We start from the raw sequence: 17,835 nt of genomic DNA, 5'->3' as shown, positions 1-17,835 counted from the left end.
GACACCCAAGCAGCCGCTACCCCAAAACAAAACACGTGCAACACATACCTCACAAAGCCAGTGTGCCGAACAGTCACAGCCCTTAAGACTAAATACACCTGATACACTTGTAATAGGTGACTCTATCGTCAGGCACACTAACGTCCCACTCACCAGGCTGAACAAGGAGAGGGTCATGGTGAGTAGCCTGTCGGGTGCTAGGATCCGCCACATAACACAAGCACTCAGGTCACTCCAAGGCAAGTACAAATATGACTCAGTCATTGTCCATGCTGGTGTGAATGACCTGAGACGTACCTCCCTGGACTACATGAAAAGAGACATAAAAGAGCTCTCTGAGAATGTAGCCCAGGCCGGTATGACCCTGACCTTGAGTAGCATCTTACCCTCACCAAGAATGATGCCACAATATGAAGACAAGATGATCAATTTCAACAATTGGCTTAAGTACTGGTGTCATTCAAAGGGGATCCAATGCCTGTCAGCTTGGGATGATATGCTCGACAAGCCACGATACTTCGCTAGGGATGGCTTGCACCTGTCACCCCTGGGCTTTCGGATATTGGCAAAGGCTCTTGCTACCCCCATAGTGCCTTTTTTAGGCAAGGCTCAAAAGACAAACCCACCTCCATAGGTATCACAAGGGATAAGAAACTAAGAGTAATGCTACTCAACGCCAGAAGTCTAAACCTCAAGATGCACACACTCGAAACTCTCCTTAGCATGGAGAACATAGATATCTGTGCAGTAACAGAAACCTGGTTCAGGGCTCCCGAGAGCACCCCAGCACTACCAGGTTATACCTCATACCATGCTTTTCGGCCCCAAAACTTGGACCGAACCACAAAAGGAGGGGGAGTATCGATATTCATCAAAGATACCCACAACTCCAGGTTGGTGGCAAAGCACGAAGCATCAGAGACTATCCATGTGCAACTAACAGTGGGTAAAACTGCCTTCCAGTTTATAGCCTGCTACAGACCACCCTCCCAAACCCAGGAACCCCACTCGGCCTTCCTGAGAACACTGGAAAATATGAAGGTCTCTCCAAACACCATTATATTGGGCGACTTCAACTACCCAAACATAGACTGGGAGCATTACTCTAGCTCCAACACCCTAGCCCAAAGGTTCCTAGAATTTATAAACTCAAATGCTATGGAACAACTTGTTACCACTCCCACAAGAGGGGAAAACGTACTGGACCTGATCATCACCAACATGGGGACTCTATGCTCCAGACCAGAAGTGTATCCCTCACTGGTAAGATCAGACCATAAACTAATCTCACTGGATATTCACATCCCGACCCCACCCCGTGCCCAGAAAACCACAGTGAAAAACTTCTCTAAAGCAAATTTCACACTCCTCAAAACTGAGGTGGAATCCTTCAAAGCCCCCGGGCCTGTGGAAAATACGGCCTAGACCGCAGAATCCTTTATAAACGCATTCTATGAACACCTTCAGGAATGCATGGATCAAGCGATCACAAATAAAACCAAGATCCAATCCTCCAAAGGCAGACGTCCTGTCTGGTGGACCCCAGCCATAAACAAACTATACAATAGAAGGAGGAAGCTACTAAATGATAGAGCAAAATCCCAAAAAGGGAAGGCATCACTGATCAGTATTAGCAAAAAACTACGGGCACAGATAAAATTGTCTAAGGCCAGCTTCGAGAGAAAAACTGCACAGGACACTAAGGATAATCACAAGGCTTTCTTTAGTTATGTTAGGAACCTGGGTGGTAATTCCCAGATATGCTCAGAATTAGTCCAAAATGACAAAAAATACACCGAACCCACAGACATTGCCAACATCCTAGCTGACAGGTTCAGCGCAAACGTCTCCCCCCCCCTCCCCACCAAAAGGGCAAATATCTATCCCAGCAGAGTGCTGCCCCCCTGACATCTCAGATGCTCAGGTAAGAGCCGCCCTCTCCAAAGCAAAAAACACAGCATCAATGGGACCAGACGGTGTCCCGGGCTGCGTCCTACATGAACTCCAAGAAGAGCTAAACCCAAACATAAAACTACTGTTCAAACTCAGCCTTACTACGGGATATGTGCCCAAAGAGTGGCATACAGCAACAGTGGTCCCTCTCCATAAAGGTGGTGCCTCAACGGATCCTGGAAACTATCGCCCCATAAGCCTGACTAGCTTGGTCTGCAAAGCTATGGAAAGGATCATCATGGACCTCATAAATAAAGATATTGGGGACCTACAAACACTGGATCCTACCCAGTTCGGCTTTGTTAAGGGCAGATCCTGCCTCTTAAACCTGGTCGATTTCTTTGAAACAGTCACCAAGGCCATCGACGAGGGGAAGGTGGTCCACACAGCCTACCTGGACCTCGCAAAAGCCTTCGATACAATACCCCACTTGGGCATTATAGATAAGCTCACGAGCTTAAATATAAACCCCTATGTCACTAGATGGATTGCAAACTGGCTCAAGGACAGAACCCACATGGTTAGAATTGCTGGAGCCATGTCAGACTCCAAACCAGTTACAAGTGGTGTCCCACAAGGCTCAGTCCTGGGACCTCTCTTGTTCGGTATATATTTCTCGGAGGTACAGGCCAACACGGAAGGACTGTGGCTGACCAAGTTCGCAGATGACTGCAAACTGGGCGCCATAATCGACTCTCCAGCCGACACAAGTATCCTCCAAAAGGGCCTCATAGAAACAGACAACTGGTGCCAGAGCCATGGCCTCAAGCTAAACGCCAAAAAGTGTATAGTCATCCCCTTTGGCAAAAACAAAGTGCCCACAGATTACCACAAAGGTGGTAATCCATTAAGTACAGAAGAAGTAATTAGGGACCTGGGGACCCAAGTTGATAGCAATCTCTCATTTGACAACCACGTGGCCAAAGTGGTTAGAAAAACATTTTATATAGCCCACCTAATCATGAAGGGATTCACATCTAGATCAGGGGACGTCATCGTGCCTCTTTACTCATCCCTCATCAGGCCCATAATTGAGTACAATGCCCCTTTTGGGATGTACCTTACCAGACACCTGCAGCAACTGGAAAAACCCCAAAAGTACCTCACCAAGAGGATCAAAGGGCTCAAACAGATGCCATATGCTGCCCGGTTAAAGAAACTCCAGCTCTACTCAGTGGCATACCGCCTGTTCAGAGGCGATCTGTGCCTGACGTATAAAGCCATGTCCAACCCGGAATTAATGGACATGCTGCACCTCAGAAAATCCAAATCCCATCGAGCTACGCGACTTGAACCTCAGCATTGAAATAAATAGGACATGCTGGAGGGACAGATTCATAACCCAGAGGCTCCCTTCACTCTGGAATAAAATCCCAGTCCAGGATAGGCAGAGTCCCTCATTGACTCTCTTCAAGAGGAATCTTGATGAGTGGATGGGAGATCGTAGGTTTACCCCGGGTATCACTTCTGTGTCACTGTTAGACAGAGGCACAGTATACTAACCTCGAAAAAGGGCATAGCAAAATAAATTTAAAATGGGTGGCGAAAGCCAAACACATTCTGGCTAGGCTTATAAATGCCCTAGGGCAGATAGCCTAGTATGAACCTATGAAACTATGAAGTAGTAGACAAGCCAGACCCTAAAACCTCCAGGAATGCCAATTCTTCTTAGGAGGAAGTATCAGAAGACCTACTACCTTTCTGTTTCAGGAACTCTTCAGGTGGAGATCGGGGGACCCCGCCCCTCCATCAAAATTGGTGTCCTCCATGAGATATTCTGAGGGGAATCTAGGTGTCTCCTTTTACGCATTCTCTTTCGAGGGGATGGTCTGGTGAAGTATCAGAAGAGATGAAGATGTCTTGAGGGACCGAATGGAGACTTGATTGGGTTGGCTTTCCCAGTGGAATAGATGAGCAAGGCTCACGGCAGAGAACAGGAGGAGGCGAAGTTGTCTGATCTGAGGAGGGTACTGATGCCCTTTCTCTGGACAAAGAGAAGGCCCTCTCCACACCCCTGAAGGCAGAACACCCATGGGGAACAGTAGTTGATGGCAAAGGAACAGATGATTTCCAAACCGTCGGCTCTTGCAACTCCAGAAGCACTCCACCCGAGGAAGGAGTCAGACTCAAGGTGTCCAACGTCAAAGCCCCAAGGGGAAGACATGGCTCAGAACTTCAAAGTCAATCCCAACCCCCAGACCTGGCTCTGACAAGCTCAAGACCAGGTGACTCAGGGAAGTTGCCAGAGATAAATAGTCTTCAGATCTGAAGAGGACACCCCCAGGGATCTCAGATCACAGGGAGCTAAAACAGTGGGTCAAACTAGAGAAGGAGAGACCAAGGGGGAAGCAGACAGTTTAGCTTGTGGATCCGAAAGATTTGGAGCTGGGAGATCCATCATTTGGATCTGAGCTCTGAGATCTCACCATCCTATCCATGTCAGCTTCAGATAAGCTTCTGAAAGACCTAAGAGAAGATGTGGAGGATGGAGGTCTGGAATGGCTGCGGGGGATCCCTTCAAAAAAGGTGAAGGGAGCCATGAAGTGACCAGATCCAGTAAGAGCAGAGAAGTTCAGATCTGGAGAGAGTCAGATTTAGAACCAGTTGGATCTGACTTTTTTTAGCATCTTAGTAGGAGGCTCTGATGAAGAAGCCAATGAGGAAGAGCTGTCCAGGGACCTTTTGCATTACCCTTTAGCCTTATAAGCAGAGTCTGGCTTCCCCTGGTCTGTTTTTTTTTTTTGGTTGGGGTTTGAGCCCCAGCTACAGAAGAAGAGGTGGAAGGAAGAAGGCCTTTCAACACTGATTTCTTCCTACAGTCAGTAAGAGCTCTGGAGTTGAATCCAGAGCAGACGGAACAATCCACTTCCAAGTGCACGGATCCTATGCAATATAAAAATTCCCTGTGGGCATCTGAGTTGGGGATTTTATGCCCATAGGTAATGTACTTTTTAAAACTAGTAGGCTTTCCCACCATAACTACCAGGGAAAAAATGTTTAAAAGCTAAGAAAAATAAATATTTTATTTAAAGAAAGGGAATAGAAGGCATTGCCAACAATGGTAGCGAAGGGGTATTTTAAAAAGTCAGTTTAAGATGAATGGAAAAGAATAGTACCAATGACGGTACTTTAGAGAGGTACCAAAAATCAGTAGCTAAAAGACAGAAATTTGCTAAGATGTTCAGAAAGACATGGTAAGGGAGACAGGACAATTAAGATTAGACACAATAATAACTTTCAAAGATGTAACCCAAGAAAAAAAAAAGACAAAAGCTTCAGAGCAACATGATCTGCATTTAAAGCTAAATAGCAGCAAACAAGAACTGAGGTATGGTAGGTATGGGTAAAGGGAGGAGCTTGAGAGTTTTCATCCAGAAATCTGGTAGAAGCAGCAGAGTCAGATTAGAGTCTCAGATCCAAATGCATCAGTTCAAGAATGAATGGAAAGGTTATCAGATACACTGTTCATAAGTCACTTCCAACTAAGGATGCTGATGCCCAAAAGTTTATCTAAAGTATTCTCTTATAGTTATAGTTACCTCTTGTTGATTGCATCCTAGGATACAGTAAGTCTGGGCAACAGGGCAATCTCTTTTTTCCTTTCAAGTTTCAAACACTCTAAAGTATTTACTATAAGAAATATTAGAAAAAAAGTTGCAATACAAACAAACAAAAATAAATGATGACAATTACCTGTAGCAATGATCAGTCCTGGTGCTGATTCTTTGGAGAGGATAGGCATTCTGCGCAGCTGGAAGTTGAGAAGTTGACTCAGCTTTTGAGCCAAATGGAGTGAACACCCCTTTGAAAGCTAAACAATGGAGGACAAGAAAATGAAAACACCACATTGTGATAACAAAAATACAGACTCATCAGATGTTACAGTATTTTAATACCTTCAAATAAAAAAAGAAGTTATGTACTCACCATAATGTTCCATCTGTGTTGTCCATTTTCATTTGTCAACGGTTGGGTTTGGATCTGATCCTCGGAACCGACTCTGCTGTTACTTTAGCTCGGGGCCACAAAAAAACTCTCTTGTACCCATAATGCACCAACCCTTAACATACCTCAGATTTTGTTTCCTGTTTGACAAAGTAGGAAGTACTCCTATAAAATTGGTAATGGAAGAAGCCACATCTGGAGCTCAGCATGAAAGACAGTGATGTCCTTATAAACTCTCGTTCTTCCAGAAATCAATTGTGAAAAAGGTTGGGGGCTGGTGGGAGGGGAGTTGAGGAAGAATGAAAATGGACAACATAGATGGAACAGTATGGCGAGTACATAATTTTTTTATCCGATGTTGCCAACTTTCATTCACTCCTCAATAGTTGGGACAGAGTCCCCAGCTATCTACAACCCCAGGTGGACTCTAAGGAAGGATATTCCTGAGTGCAGCTGAGCCAAAAGCTGCTCTTCACCTCGAGACAAGATCCAGTTTGTAATGAATAATACATGTATCAGGATTGGTCCATACTGCAGCCGCACATATACTGACTATGGAAGCCCTACACAGAAACACTGAAGAAATAGCTATGGACCTAGTTGAATGGGCTCTTAAAGGTCTTTCCTAAGGATAGGCCCAATCTGTTGTAGATAAATTATATGCAATCCGTCAGCCATCTGGCTAAAGTTAACTCTGCAACTGATTTGCACAATTTAGAATCTGCAGAGGAAGCAAATAATTCATCTGTCTTTCTAATTTCTCTTGTTCTATGTATGTAAAAATATAATTTTCTATGAGCATCCAATAAATGCAACAAATTTCCTTTGTTTACAAATTTAGGAAAGAAGACTGGCAAGTTAATAGATTAGTTATATTGGATTCTGACACCACTTTAGGAAATAAGGATGGATTGGTATGTAATGATACTTTATGCTTATGAAAAATAAAGTAGGAAGGTTTAGAGGACAATGCTTGAAGTTCTGAAATTCTCCTAGAGGAGGTAATGGTCACTAGAAAAATAGTTTTCCAGGTTAGAAATTTAAGATCAAATTTTGCTGCTGGTTCAAAAGGGAATGAATTAAGGCCTGCAGTACCAGATTTAAATTCCATGGTGGAGTACAGTCTTTATAGGGAGGCCTCAGCAGGAGTGTGTCTCTCAAAAAAGCCATACAAAAAGCTTAGCTGAGGCCAAGTGAAAATTTTCAAACCCAATATGAAAGTTGGAAATCACTGCTAACTGAACTCAATTGTTGAGCTAGCTGCCTCATTAAAAATATTTGCCAAAAGCTAGAGCATACTTTGTACAGGGGTTGAAAAGGGGTCAATGTGTTTCTTATGTGCCCAAAAAAAACATACCTTTTCCATTTACTCCTGCAAAGTTTTCTTGCAGAAGCTGTATTGGAAGTTAAAAGTATATGATGGACATGGGAAGACAGCATCAGTTGTCTGGCTATTAACGGAACTGGAGAAATCATGCGGTTAGGTTGAGGATTGAGATATCCAGATGAATCATGCCTATCTGTTGACACAGGAGGTCTGGAATCAGATCCATAATCCAAGGTGGGAAAAGGAGACAAGGCCAAAGGAATGGGAACCAAATCTGAAGGCCAGTAAGGTGCAATGAGGATGACTGTGCTCTTTAACCGGGCAGCTTTCTGCAGAAATTTTCGAATTAGGGGAGTTGGCAGATAAGCAAAGAGGACACCAGGTGGCCAGTCATGGAGTAGGGCATCTCTCAGTGATTCCCCCAGTTGGGGGTGGGGGGTTCAGGGCAAAGCTGCTACTGCTGCACTTGTTCTTTAGGGGAGATGCAAAAAGATCACAGCAAGTCTGGCCCCAATGATGGAAAATTATTTCTGTGACTTATGTTGAGAGTCCACTTGAGAGGTGGTAGAATGGACCTGCTCAGTTTGTCTGCTATCAAGTTGGACTTCCCCAGAAAGTGCATTGCTGTCAACAGGCAGTTACAACAGATCACCCACTGCCATACTCTGAGCGCTTCTCAACACAGGAATGAGACCTGGTTCCCCCTTGTTTATGTACCAGATTACTGACGTGTTGTCTGTCTGTACTGCAATTGTCCCAAAAGAGAGACAGTCTTGAAAGGCCTGCAAAGCCAAGTGCACAGCTCTCATTTCCAGAACACTGATATGCGTACTGGCTTCTTCGGCGGACCAAGTGCCTTGGGCTGTCTTCCCAGAAAGTGTCACCCCCACCCAATATGGGAAGCATCTGTATTCACTATAGCCTTGGGCTGAGGGAGAATGAAAGGGCGATGAAGTAGAACTTGATTTGATTGAATCCACCACCAAAACTATCTCTTGCATGTCTGAGTGATTCTTATTTGGGCTGACATGCGTTGATAAAGGATTGAACATTGTGTTGCTAACTTACAATGAAGAATTTTCTGCCTGGTTGAAGAGCACAGTCATTCTCATTGCACCTTCCTGGTCCGTGGACTTGGACCAAAGCTCCAAAGGCGGTGGTGTTTCCATACTCTTAAAAGGATGCGCACACATCTAGACTGGTAGCCCAACATAACACATCAGAGATACTTCAGGTGCAACTAACATTGGGTAAGACAGCGATTCAGGTTATAGCCTGTTATAGGTCCCCAACCATGTCTCAAGACTCGCGCTCCATGTCCGAAGCACCCTGGAGAATATTAGGGTCCAACCTAAACCTCTCATACTGGGCGACTTCAACCACCCCTCCATGAACTGGGAAAACTACTCACGTACCAATACACTTGCCCAACGTTTCCTGGAATTCATTAATTCCAATGCCCTGGACCAGCTCATTCCTACCCCTACTAGAGGTAAGCAACATCCTTGACCTGGTCATTACTAACATGGGCGACCGTTGCTCTACACCAATAGTCAAATCTTCCCTGGTTAGATCTGACCACAAACTAATCATCTTGGAAATCCACATATCTCCCACACCCCCCACAAAGGTAACCACCATGAAAAACTTCTCCAAAGCTAACTTTGGGATCCTAAAAATAGAGGTGGCTAACTTCACGGCACCTATGCAAATGGAGAATAGTTGCATGACTGCTGAATCATACACCAATACACTGTACGAACACGTACACAAATGCATGGATCTCGCCATACCCAATAGAACAAAGACGCTCTCCTCCAAAAAAAGGAAGCCAATCTGGTGGTCCCCTGCCATAAAAAAGAAGTTATGTTCTTACCATAACGTTCCATATTTGTTGTCCTTTATCTCACCTTCCTTCTTTCTGGTTGGGTTCGGAGCCGATCTCAGCTCCGACTCAGACACTTCTAAAGCTCGAGGATTCCTTACTGACTCGAGGCTAACCCCTTATTCCAGCTTGCATAGCAGTAGCTACCCAGATCTCATTTGTGAGAACTAACCACTAGATAGGAAAATTATGAATTACCCAATAAAAGCGATAACTAAACAATAAAGCCTCCTTGTACCGACAACAGGACAACTATGGTGACAAGGAGTATACCAAAGGCTGAAAGCAAAGGAAACTTAGCCAGATCAGCCAAAAAAAAGGAAATTCCTCTCAATTATCCAGGATGGGGGAAGGAGGGAGGGACCCAAGAAGGACAACAAACATGGAATGTTATGTTATGAACATAACTTCTTTATGTTATAAAACGTTATGCTGTCCATCTTGCCTTCCTTCTTTCTGGTTGGGACAGCGTCCCCAGCACCTTAATCCTGGGTGGCTCACTGGAAAAAAGATTTCAGAACCGTGGAACCAAAGGATGCTCTGTTTCGAGAGGTCATGTCCACTTTGTAATGAGTAATGAAGGTTTGGGGAGTAGCCCATGTTGCTGCCGCACAAATAGTATCTAAAGGAAGCTTAGCTTGAAAGGCTATAGAGGTAGGCAAGATTCTAGTGGAATCTCCCCTCACTTTTCCCGGGACTGACACATTCTGAGACTCGTAAGCATAAGTAATAGTATTGGACAGCTATTCTAGTGGAATCTCCCCTCACTTTTCCCGGGACTGACACATTCTGAGACTCATAAGCATAAGTAATAGTATTGGACAGCTATTTTGAAAGAGTCACTTTGGAAACTGGTGAGGCTTGTTTGCTCTGAGAGAAGGATACAAACAGCTGATCTGATTTTTTGATGTCCTTGGTCCTTTGAAGATACAAATGTAACTGCCTGTGGACATCCAATTGATATAATTTGTACTCTGCCTTGTTGCCATAATTTGGAAGGAAAACAGGAAGTTCAATTGATTGATTCAAATTATACTCTGAGCAGACTTTTGGTAAAAAGGAAGGATTAGTTCCAAGACATGCTCTGTCCTTGTGAAAGATCATGTAAGTCGGGCAGATGGAAAGTGCCTGTAACTTGGAAACCCGCTTAGCTGGTGTAACACCAATCAGGAAGAGGGTCTTCCATGATAAGAACTTTAGAGGACAAGAAGCAGCTGGTTCAAAGGGAGGAAGGGACAGAGCAGCTAGTACTAAGTTTAAATCCCAAGGATGGAGAGATTCTCGGATAGGAGGCCTTAACAGTGCAGCACCTTTCAAAAAGGATTACATAAGTTATGGGACATGACGTTACAACCTAGAAGGCCCACATGAAAATTATAAATAGCAGCCAGTTGAACACGAATCGTAGCAGCCGCTGCTCCATTTTCGAAGGTTTCTGCCAGGAAGTCCAAGATTTTTGCAAATGGAACTGTAAAGGGATCAATGCCTTTTTGCTTGGCCCAGAAGGAGAACCTCTTCCATTTAATAGCGTAAAGTTTCCTAGTAGTTGGTTTATGGGAAGAGGCTAAGATATACTGAACCATAGGTGAGATATCAGGAGAGTCTAGCTAGGATCGGAAGTGTTAAAACCAAGCTGTCAGCTTGAAAGTTTGAATGGAAGGATGAAGAGCGCCCGACTGATGTGTCAGGAGGTCCGGAACCGGGTCCAGAATCTAAGGCTCCTCTCTCAGGTATTGCCAAAGGAACAGGAACCATATCTGACGAGGCCAGTATGGGGCAATGAGAATCAGCTTGCTAATCAGCGATTTTCCTTTCTGAAGAACTTTTGGAATTAAAGGAAAGAGGGGAAAAGCATAAGGAATCCCAGGGGGCCAATCGTGGACCAGTGAATCTCTGGGTGACTGTCCCGGTGGGGTAACTAGGGCAAAGAAGCTGCTGCATTTGATGTTTAGGTGAAAGGCAAAAAGATCGCAGCATGGCTTGTCCCATCTGTGGAAGATCATATCCGCCACATCTTGTTTCAGAGACCTCTCGTGGGGCATGAGAATTGCCCTGCTGAGCTTGTCTGCTATCACGTTGGACTTTCTCGGAATGTTCATTGCAGCCAGAAAATGCTGAGAGGAGATCGCCCATTGCCATACTCGAAGGGCCTCCCGACATGAGGGGTAAGATTTGGTTCTGCCCTGTTTGTTGATGCACCACATTACTGACATGTTGTCTGTCTGAATTGCTATATAGCCCAAAGGGAGAGAGTCGTGAAGTGCTTGCAACACTAATAATACCGCTCCCATCTCCAGGACATTGATGTGCAAATGGTACTTGTGAGGTTGCCAAGTTCCTTGGACTGTCTGTCCCAGACAATGCCCACCCTCCTATCTCGGAAGCTTCCTTGGTAACTGTGGCTACCGGATGAAGGGCTACAAAGGGTCTGCCTAGAGTGACTAGGGGAGAGTGGAGCCACCACTGTAGACCTTTCTTGCAAGCATCCGTGATTAAGATCATGTGTAACACTGGTAAATCCTGATACGACCAACTGAGTAAAGAGGAGCCACTACAGAATCCTCATATGGTAACGGGCTAACAGAACTAGAGTAATGACAGCCACCATCAAACCCAAGACTTTTAGGACAAATCGAGCCTGAACCTTTGACTTTGACAAGAGGAGAGAGACCTGACATCGAATGGCAAGCACCCTTTCTTGTGGGAGCTTGGCTATCATGTCTCTTGTATTTAGTTGAGCGCCTATGACAGTAATACACAGAGGGGAACAAGGCAGATTTTTGTAATTTATTGTGATCCCTAGGTGTGCACAAGTGTGAATCGTGTGGTTCCTGGCCCTTAAGAAGTGATGCTCGGTGGTGGCAGTAAGCCAGTCATCTAGATAAGGAAACACCTGGAATCCCAAACGTCTCAAGTGAGCCTTCACTACTACCATGCATTTGGTGAACACCCTGGGGACTGTGGTGAGACCAAAGGGCAGAGCTCTGAACTGGTAATGACTGGCTCCCAGCCAGAAGCGCAAATGTCTCCTGGACCGCTTGTCCATTTTTATATGGTAGTACGCGTCCTGGAGATTGACAGAGCACATCCAATCATCCTGACCCAAAAAGGATAGAATGGATTGCAGTGTCACCATCAGGAACTTGTTCTTCTTTACTGATCTGTTTAACTTGCTAAGATCCAAGATAGATCTCCAGTCCCCTGTTTCCTTTGGAACTAAAAAAAAACCTCGAGTAAGTTCCGGATTCTATCTGGTCTGCAGGGACTTCCTGAATGGCTCTTTTTTGCAGCAGTTTTTACTTCTACGGCTGCTTGATCCCGAAGATTGGGTGGAACATCTGGGACTGATGATTTTTGACTTCTTGGAGGTGTTTGGGAGAAGAGAATTTTGTAACCCCTGGATATTATGCACCGTACCCACTAGTCTACTGTTATATCTTGCCAGGCTCTTGGGTACAGTGATATTCTGCCCCCGACTGCCTCCAGAGGTGGGCAATCAGGCAATCCTTCAGGGATTCTGAAAGGGCCTGGCAGAGAATGTATTCCTGTCACCCTGTTGTGGACCCCCCCGCCGCGAGGTCGGTGTCGCCCATTATTATTTCCCCCTCTGCCTCTGGGGGAATTATCTCCACGAGTTTCTGGTGAAGCTCCCTGGGATTTATGGAACCACATTTTGGCACTCTTTTGACCTTTGGGATAAGGCCTGGATGGAGTAGAAAAACGGACTCCAACAGCAGAGAGAGTTTTGCCATCTCGTTCACTCCTGGTAAGAGTCTCTCGAACTTGCGGTCCGAACAAGGTCAAGCTGTCAAAGGGGGCATTGGTAAAGGAGGACTTGAAGGGCTCCACAAATTGACAAAGGCGCATCCAGGAATGTCTGCAAAGAGCCACTCCTGTGCCTGCAGCCCTACTCGCTCCATCTGCTGCATAAGAAATCAAGCGCATGGAGGAGTTGACAATGGAGGTTATGGTCGCTAGCTGGTTAGCCAACTTGGAAGCCGCTCCATCAGCTGAAGGATCCTGGAGGGTATATTCCAGATCTTTAAGGAGATCCCTCTGAAGTCGTGCGAAATGTGTTAAATAGTTCAGTGACTAAAGTATAAAGGCTGCTAAAGAGAAAACATGCTTCCCATATCTAGCCATGGCTCTAGACACCTTGTTTGGCGGATGGATAGAAGTGGAAGTCTCCGCAAGTTCCTTCTTGATGGCTGCTGCCACCACCATAACATCAACTGGCACGCCTTTGGTGAGAAAGGTCTTGTCGTATGGTGCTGTCATGAATTTGTTTGGCCTTCTTGGAACGGGTTCCATGGTCTCTGGAGCACTCCACGCCTTTCGACTCATACAGACAAAAGTGGGTCAAAAGGTGGAGACACCCAGGAGATGGAAGGCCGGGAACCAAATGCGTCCATGTACAAAGACTTGTCCTGAGAAGGGGCAAGGGACTTCATTTCCCCTCTACCTAAGGATCTCCAGGATGTCTGAGAATGAGACATCTTCAGAGGGGGACCGTGGGGACCCTTCTGAGTCATGAGTCATCCAAGTCCATGTCATAGGTGACTGACTTAGGGGAGTCCACGTTTCCTCTTACATTTTTTCTTCCTGGGAACCTCTTCTGAGGCATGCTCAGGAGAGGTCGCCCTGGGGCAGCGGTTCCCTACGTTTGGAATGGAGAAAAGGATCCAAGGCAGACACCGGTATTGATGGGGACGGAGCCTATGGAGCCGAATGTGGGACTGTCTCGGTGGACAGCACACTCCTCATCACCTCGAAGGCATCACGATCTGTAACGGAGGGAGGCTGCGAGAAGCCTGAAGACCTCCTCCACACCGAAGGTGACGGCTCTGAAGCAGATGTGGGAGCCAAACTCACCTCTGCCGAGGCTCCGAGAGGGAGAGCGGGGGCAGATAAGGGTCCGATGCCATCCCCCCCCACCTCAGAGCTGACGAGGAAGTCTCAGCACCCAGACCCCTCGATGGAGCGGACTGTTGAGGAGGTCAGAGCGAATGTCAGAACTGATAAGGCAAGGGTTGTCGGAACAGATGGTTCCACCACTATTACTTCCATGCACTCTGGCGCCAAACTGGAAGCAGTCGGAGGAATAGAGACAGGGACTGGTTCGGACATAGTGAAGATTGAGGCACAGATCTCACCGGGTCCAAAGAAGGAGATCTCAATCTCTTTTGACTATGGGATGGCTCTGAAGCAACAGATGGAGCTGCCAGAGAAAAGGACTCTTTGGAGCCAACAATCGGCTCCGAAGGGTCAGGAGATTTTGAGTTTGTCGGCACCCAAGGTGGAGCCGATGAAGATGCCGGTTTGTCATCAGATTTTTTAGAAGGCTGAGTATCCGATGCAACCTCAACCTGAGGTTTTAATAAACCCCTCAATATCAGTTTGTTGTGCCTCTCCTACAAAGCCCAAGCACTGAAGGCATGGCAAACAGAACACGAGTCCTGCAGGTGAACCACACCTAAACAATAAAACACAACTCGTGTGCCCGTCACTAAGGGACATTTTTTGGCAACACGAGTCGCATTTCTTAAATCCTGACTGCTTTGTAGATTCTTTAGACATCATAACCCACAAAAAAGGAAGAAACAACAATAAAGGTTTTCTTTTTTTTTTTTTTTTTTTTTTTTTATTAAGAAGAAAGGAGGGGAAAAAAGGAGGGCGTAGCTTCTAAGTTAAATGGCTACAGCTCCCAAAGGGAGAAAGCCTCTAACTAAAACGGCTTCTCCTCAAGTAACAAGAGGGATAAAGGGACAAGACAACAACCCTCAAGAAAAGAACGGGCCACCAACAACACACAGAAAAAAGGCCTGAGGGAAACCAACAGCCTAACAGCAGCAAACAACAACTGAAATGAGGAAGGGGTGATAAAGAAAGCAATTAGTCTAAACAAATAACAATTTTGACAGGAAAATACACTACTTAGCCTGAGCCAGCAGAAGACAATCTTGATGCTGCAAGCAGCAAACGAGATCTGGGTAGCTACCACTATGCATGCTGGGATAAGGGGTTAGCCTCAAGCCAGTAAGGACTCTTCGAGCTTTAGAAGTGGCCAAGTCGGAGCCGAGATCGGCTCCAAACACAACCAGAAAGAAGGAAGGTGAGATGGACAACATAACATCAAACTCTACAACAGAAGGATGAAACTTCCTTATCAGTTTAACAAAAAGTTGACATTCCTCATCAAATCCTCTAAAGCTAGCTAAGAAAATAGAATTGCAGCAGATAGTAAAGGCAACCACAAGGCCTTCTATAGTTATGATGTAAAGAATCTCCACTCCAATACCCAGATTTGCTCTGAGCTACTGCACAATGGTACCTCCTATACCAAGCCAACAGATATTGCCAATATACTGGCCAACAGATTCAGTGCCAACTTTATCCCCCCCAAAAGGACCAATCACAATACCAGTAGATTGCCAGGCACTCAGCTTTTTTATTTCTAGTGCTGCTGCTTTCCTCTGACTAGGTGGGACATCAGGAATTTTGCATACATCCTCTGGAAATAATCCTCTGCACACATGTATCTTTTGTTGAATCTAGCCAGGTTCCCAGGTGCAAGGGTAAATGACCCCCGACTGCCTTCAGAGGTGAACAATCTGGCCCCTATTTCTGAGCACTGATAAGGTATGTAAGAGAAGGAATCTCTGGACCCCTGGTTCTGTGGGCTGCCTTTGCTGTGTGGGTGTCGCTGTCTATTTGAGTTTTCCCCTCTGCTCCTGGGGAAACTATCCCCACAGGGATCTTGGAAAGGCCCCTGGGACTTACTGAACCACATTTTTTGACCTCCTCATTGATTTCTCAAGAAAGATCTTCGAGGAGTCAAAAACATACGGCCCACTGCAGAGAGGGTCTTTCCATCTTTTTCATACTTGGAGACTGCTTCTTTAACTTTAGGGCCAAACAATGAACTGCCGTTAAAGGGTTCACTGATGAACGAGGACTTGAAAGGCTCTGCAAAATCACACAAGTACATCCAGGCATACATCTTAATAGAAATGCCTGAACCTGTTGCCTTTGAGGCAGCTTCAGCTGCAAGCGAGAAAAGCCTTATGGAAGAATCTGAAACAGCCTGTAGGGCAGCCAACTGATAAGCCACAGAAGTGTGAGCTTTGGCAGTATCGATCTCCAAAAGGAATTTTGACAGTTCCTTTATCAAATCCCTTTGTAGTCTCACACAGTGTGCCGGGCAGTTCAGTGACCTAAGTGTAAAAGTCAGTGAAGCATACACAAGCTTCCCAAATCTAACGCCCTACACTCCCTGTAAAGGGGATGGACAGAGGAACTTTGCTCAGCAAGTTCCTTTGTCGCTGCCACCATGACCATAGGATCTATGGGCACTCCCTTGCTTCATAATTCCCTATCTATGGTTGGAACCAGAATCTGATCTGGTCTTTTGGGGATTGGCTCAACTGAGTCAGGGTCCTTCCATGTCCACATAGAGATCAAGTCAATGAGCTCATCAGTGGGCAGAGTAACCCAGGAGGTAGACTGGCCAGCTCCAAAGGCTTCCAGGAATACCAATTCCTCTGGGGAATGGTAACTGTTGGACCAACCACCCCCTGCTTAAGGATCTTAAGAATGTCTCCAAATGAGATGTCTTCAGGTGGTGATCTTAGGGACCCTTCTTCAACGAAATCTTTGGTGAGAGACTCTTGAGGAGAGTCCAAGTGCCTCCTCTTACACTTCCTCTTCCTAAGGATTTCCTCGGTGAGGTGCTCTGGTGAAGTATCGGAAAATATTGTAAAGCTCTACAGAGTAGCCTGGAGATTTTGAGCTGGCTGCTCTGTGGTGTAGAATGATGTGGCTGAAGGTGCTCAGACATCTGGGATCCAGAAGGAAAACCCAAGGAGATAGGATCATCTGTCCTGCTGGAGCAGAGAACACCCTTGTCAGTACCTCAAAGGCAGATCGCTCGAGGGAGAAGGAAGACAATGGAGTCAATTAACCAGGCTTCTGGTGAATCGATTCCCTTTGCCCCAAAGGCTACCTACCCAAGGCAGAGGTTGGAGCTGAACTGTTGAAAGCAGAGGCTCTGAGGTACAGAGACAGCTCAGAAAACCTCAGAGTCAACTCTAATGCCTTGAATCTGACAAGGAAACTTCAGCTCCAAGAGTCACCTAGCTCGAAGGACATCGGAGCCAATGCACCCAGAGATAGCTTTGGATCCAAAGATAAGCATCTCTTTGTAGCCAAACAACATGGACCCAGAAGGCTCTGATCCAGGGGCTCCAAAATGATTGGATGGATCAGGGAAGGAGCTGCAATCATTGGAGTGGTAGAAGGACGAGCTTCCTGACCCTAAGGGGTAGGAGCCAGGAGAACTCCCATCTGAATTTGCATCATTCTATCCACATCCACTTCGGTCATACTCCTGGAAGAATGAGAGGAAGCTAAGGAAGGAGTGTCTGTTCCAGAAAGGGGGAAAGTACTCTGGAAGGTACCAGAGCCAGAGTAGGCGAGTATCTGGTCCTGGATAATAGCCTCGGATCCAAAATGCTTGGATCTGAGGAGAGTTCTGTTGGATCCAATGACGGATGGACCTCAGTGGCTTACAGATTCAATCTATGCCTCGTTTTAGGAGGTTCTGAAGAAAATGGAGTCAATGATCCAGAAGGTTCAGGAGACTTAGTAAATGGCTCCTTTGCTTTCGGTTTGGGGGACTGACCCCAGCAATAGCTTCTGACGAAGAAGTAAGAAGTGAACCATTCAG

The 17,835-nt window shown here is 45.8% G+C and overlaps 1 protein-coding gene across 1 annotated transcript in view; it reads right to left on the bottom strand.

Annotated features, from left to right (window-relative positions):
- Nucleotides 1-17,835, bottom strand: part of SORL1 (sortilin related receptor 1) — a 5,131,225-nt gene that overhangs the window by 3,928,539 nt on the left and 1,184,851 nt on the right. The window contains exon 10 of the mRNA XM_044081038.1: nt 5,647-5,764. Within this exon, the coding sequence (XP_043936973.1) occupies nt 5,647-5,764 (118 nt within the window). The remainder of the gene's footprint in view (nt 1-5,646; nt 5,765-17,835) is intronic.

Source organism: Protopterus annectens, chromosome 8.part0 (genome assembly GCF_019279795.1).
Source record: "Protopterus annectens isolate FY-2018-M chromosome 8.part0, PAN1.0, whole genome shotgun sequence".
Classification (NCBI taxonomy): domain Eukaryota; kingdom Metazoa; phylum Chordata; order Ceratodontiformes; family Protopteridae; genus Protopterus; species Protopterus annectens.
Note: the sequence above shows the minus strand (reverse complement) of the source record. Positions and strands in the feature narration are given on the sequence as shown.